Source organism: Zeus faber, assembly GCF_960531495.2.
Source record: "Zeus faber genome assembly, chromosome: 13".
In the NCBI taxonomy this organism is placed as follows: Eukaryota; Metazoa; Chordata; class Actinopteri; order Zeiformes; family Zeidae; genus Zeus; species Zeus faber.
Genome location: NC_137198.1, coordinates 7,578,887 through 7,583,886, shown reverse-complemented (window position 1 = coordinate 7,583,886; position 5,000 = coordinate 7,578,887). Strand labels below are relative to the sequence as shown.

At 46.6% G+C, this 5,000-nt stretch overlaps 1 protein-coding gene across 1 annotated transcript in view; it reads left to right on the top strand.

Moving 5' to 3' along the window:
- Positions 1-286: 286 nt before the first annotated feature.
- plppr3a (phospholipid phosphatase related 3a) overlaps positions 287-5,000 on the top strand; it is a gene marked incomplete at both ends in the record, with an annotated part of 15,052 nt that continues 10,338 nt past the window's right edge. The window contains 3 exons of the mRNA XM_080012554.1: positions 287-367; positions 1,676-1,861; positions 4,211-4,340. Coding sequence (XP_079868680.1) covers positions 287-367; positions 1,676-1,861; positions 4,211-4,340 — 397 coding nt within the window. The remainder of the gene's footprint in view (positions 368-1,675; positions 1,862-4,210; positions 4,341-5,000) is intronic.

The following is a 5,000-nucleotide window of genomic DNA, read 5'->3' as shown; positions in this document are numbered from 1 at the left end:
GCTGTCACATTATATCATGGCTGGAAGGACCATGTTTGTAGGTGTGGGTGAGAAAAAGGAGGGAGGGAGGGCTGAAATGTACTTGTTTTTGTTCTGTTGAGGCAGAGCTTTTATTTATTTGTGGCGGCTCGTTGGTGGCACTTTCAGGTTGTTTTCGTGACCAGAGCCGGTACGGTACTCGGTTGGGAAAGATTGAGAACCACTGTAATCCACTCTGCTCTCATGCCGTCTCTCTTTATCTCCCTTCCTCCTCTTCCAAACAGGCTGCGAGTGGTCCCACCCCAAAATGACGTCCCCCAAAAACAAAGCAAAGAAGAAGCCTCCGAAGGACAGCATGACACTGCTGCCATGCTTCTACTTTGTAGAGGTACGTGTGTGTGTGCGTGTGCGTGTGTGTGTGTGTGTGTGTGTGTGTGCGTGTGTGTGTGTGTGTGTGTGTGTGTGTGTGTGTGCACACGGGCGTGTGTGTGTGTGTGTGTGTGTGCGCGTGTGTGCGCGCGCATGTGTGTGCCCCTGTGCGTGTCGCATATAGAAAACATGACGATCGATGAATCCCCCGTTCCATGTATCCGTTCCTTCCTCTCTCGATCGCTCTCCTGATGTGACTCACTTGGTTTATTGGATCAATACGTGAATGAATCACAGCGCACGTCAATAATGATTTATCGGGGGTTTCCGCTCCGTCAGTATGCCAGTGTGTTTCACCCGTGCCATTCCGCGAGAAACACGCCTGAGTTACGGCGGAAATGGCGTATTGAAACGTGTTGAAAGCGCTGACGCCGTGGCCCCGACTTGGCGTATTTTCCGCGTGCGGCAGGAACCTACGGTCTAATGTTCACGTGTGGTGGCTTCTTAAAAGATGAGAAGCCTCTCCCGCTTTGGGAACGCCGTCCACGCAGCGTTGGGTCTGAATGTGGTGAGAACTGAACACGCTGCCTGCTCCCAGTCTTCTTCTGTGGTGTTTGACATCAAGCTTTATGAGATGCTCTCGCCCCCCTGCTGGCTCGGAGGGCTCACGTCAAAACGTTTCACGTCGGTTTTGTTGGTGACCACGCGTGGACGGAGAGACTTGCTAAAACAGTGTTGGCGTGGACAGGACTTAAAAAAAGAATTGTTTTCATTAATATCCAAAAACATGTGGTCTCCGCCTCAGTCAAGAGTCTCGTATTTGTCAAGTCATGTGTTGGAGGCAACAGCAACGTCACAATGAAAGCAATGAAAATTGAAAAAATAAGGTTCCGGTTAGAAGCGTGCGAGCGTTATCCTTTCAGTGGCTTTGCTCTTCTCTACGTGGTGCTGGTGAAACTGCCGCCACGGAGCTTGAGATCTGCTGTTGTGTGCGTGCTGAGGGTTGTGTACTCCTGCTGGTGTGTATCTGACACCGGGGAAAAAAAGGTGATTTATTGCCACCAAAGCAAAATTATATTTCCATGTATATTAATCAGTTAAAGGTTATGGTTCTCAAAATTGGTTTTGAATGTTATGAATATTAGTTGTGGATGTTAAGTTGTGTACAGTATATCAGTGTGTCTAAACAGTACACAAGCAAGTATTACATCCTCATCACTTTGTCCTTGTACCCCTCTACTGTGTGTGTGTGTGTGTGTGTGTGTGTGTGTGTGTGTGTGTGTGTGTGTGTGTGTGTGTGTGTGTGTGTCCGTCCTTCCGTGTGCAGCTGCCCATCGTCCTGTCCTCGCTGGTGTCCCTGTACTTCCTGGAGCTGACGGATGTGTTGTCCCCGGCAATGGTGGGGTTCCGTTGCCATGACCGCGACCTCTCCATGCCCTACGTGGAGACGGGGGACGAGCTGATCCCTCTGCTGATGCTGCTCAGCTTGGCCTTTGCGGGGCCCGCCGCCTCCGTAAGTCACACGCACACGCGCGCGCGCACACACACACACACACACACACACACACACACACACACACACACACACACACACACACACACAAATGCCACTTTGACATGGTCAGGGTCGTAACTCCCCTGCACGTACATGCACACACTGGTCCACCCACATACACACAGCACACACACAGGTATATACACACACACACACACAGAATCATACACATATGCACCCGCATCTTCTTACACCAACACACGCAGTACAAATACACAAAAGTACACACATATATATAAATGTATTTACACATAAGAAAATGCACACACACTTTTTGCGCACGCAAAAGGATACATATACACCATACACACACACGCACAAGCACAGGCATTCTGACACACACACACCAAAATGCCACTTTGACATGGTCAAGTCATAACTCCCCTGTACGTGCCACACACACAAATACACAGACAAGCAAACAGCACACACACCGGTATGCATACATACACAGGTATATACACACACAATCTCTCACACACACATACACATATGTATCTTCTTACACATGCAGTACAAATACACAATAGTACAACTACACATAAGAAAATGTGCACACACTCTTTGTGCACATAAATGGATACACACACACACACACACACACACACACACACACACACACACACACACACACACACACACACACACATATCCACACATTCATACCCAATTTCCTGAATTTTCCCCGTGGATTAATAAAGTGTTATCTTATCAGGTAAGCGTGCACATCAGTCAGGGAGATTACCACTTTCCTGCACACGCACGCACGCACGCACGCACGCAAACACACACACAACCACAGGTCCAAGTAAATACACGTTAATGGTAAGTGAGGGCCCATATTTCTGGTGTACTTCTAAAGCCCCTTGCCACAAACATAGGAATACAAACACACGCACGCACGCACACACTCACACACACACACACATTCATACCTGTATCAAAGTGAGGACCGAGTAAACACACCTGGTAAGTGAGGACCCATCTTCCTGGTGCACTTCTAAACCAAAAAAATGTAAATTCTGAGACCAGTCCTCACAAGTATAGTCGAAGATACACACAGACAAACAGATATACACACACACACACACACACACACACACACACACACACACACACACATAGAAGTTTCACTCACACACAACAAACAAATGAGCTGCAAAATCAAAAGTCAGACAACTACACTAAAATAAACCACTTCCACAGCAACTAAAAAAACTTGTTAACAAACAAGCATTCAGGCAGACAGGTATAATAAATAATATTTACAGCAGACGTGCACATGCATCATTCTTTACTTTGACAAGGGACACAAAAACATGGAACACAACATACAAAAAGAAAACTCAGTCCCACTGGCCAAAGTCAGGTCAACGTCCGCTGATAAATACACACCTGGCATATCAACAACATAAGTCACACACAAAGTAGATCGAATCACTACACACACAAACGCACACACACACGCACACACACGCACACGCACGCACACACACACACACACACACACACACACACACACACACACACACCCACACTGCTAATCCATCAGCAACATGGGAACGAACAGACCGCTCCAACTCTCATCTATCACCCTGATTGAAACTGATCTCTACTCAATAGCACCTTGCTCTCTCTCTCTCTCTCTCTCTCTCTCTCTCTCTCTCTCTCTCTCCCTCTCTCTCCCTCCTTTCTACCAAGTTTGTTTCTGTTATTTAATTTCCCCTGCCCCTGGTGCCCCCTCAGTCTCTCCTCTTCACCATGACGGGGCAACGCAGGATAATCTAACGCATCAACGCTCATCTCTCCTCTTCTCTATCTCGCTAATTGGGAAATTTTGGGGGCTTTGATGGCAGCTTTACCCGCCAAATCGGCCCTTTATTTTGCTCTGGAAAATACGAGCCCTTAATATTTGGTATTTATGTTCTGGAGTTGTCTGAGGTCAACAGGCTTTTTGGACCATGCGGTTAGCTTGGGGTTGGTATCGGGCTACGCAAGATCAAATATATAGAGGAGGATTTTGATCATTTTATCATACATGTTTCGCAATGTTCAGCATAAATTATAGCGAAGGAATTGTGAAATGATGCGTGATGCAGGCGTTGTCCTCCCTGTCCGCTTCATCTCTTTGTTTCCTCATCTCTCTCTCTCTCTCTCTCTCTCTCTCTCTCTCTCTCTCTCGCTTTCATCTCCTTCAATCCCTCTTTGTTCCCCTTTCCCGACTTTTCATCTCTCCATACCCGTCTCACCCTCTCTGCGTACCCGTCTCACCCTCTCCCCTCTCATTGTCTCCCTCCTTCTCTGCAGATCATGATGGGAGAGGGTCTGATGTATTGTATGCAGTCCAGACTCAAGTCTTGTCCCAAATCAGAGAGCAGCATCAACGCCGGAGGCTGCAGCTTCAACTCCTTCCTGCGCAGGACCGTGCGCTTTGTCGGTACGTCCAACAAAATACCAGGAACTACCATGAACTAACATAAATACCATGAACTACCGTAACTACCATGAACCCCAACCCTTAACCCTAAACCCTAACCCTGCCATCGCTATCAAACTTCCATGAACTACCATAACTACCATGAACTCCCATAACTGCCATGAACCCTAACCTTATACCCTAAGCCTAACATAACTTTCAAACTACCATGAAATACCATAACTACCATGAACTGCCATAACTACCATGAACCCTAACCCCTAACCCTAAATCCTAACCCTACCATAACTATCAAACTCCCATGAACTACCATGAACTATCATAACTACCATGAACCCTAACCCTTAACCCTAACCGTAAACCCTAACCCTACCATAACTATTAAACTACTATGAATTATCGTGATCTACCATAACTACCATGAACTACCATGAAATACCATAAATACAGGAATTACCATAAACAACCATGAGCTTTTATGAACCACTGTAACTACCATGAACCCTAACCCCTAACTCTAAACCCTAACCCTACCATCACAAGCGAACTACCATGAACTGCCATGAACTACCATAACTGCCATGAACTACCATGAACTACCATGAACTACCATGAACTACCATGAATTCTAACCCCTAATCCTAACCCTAACCCTAACCC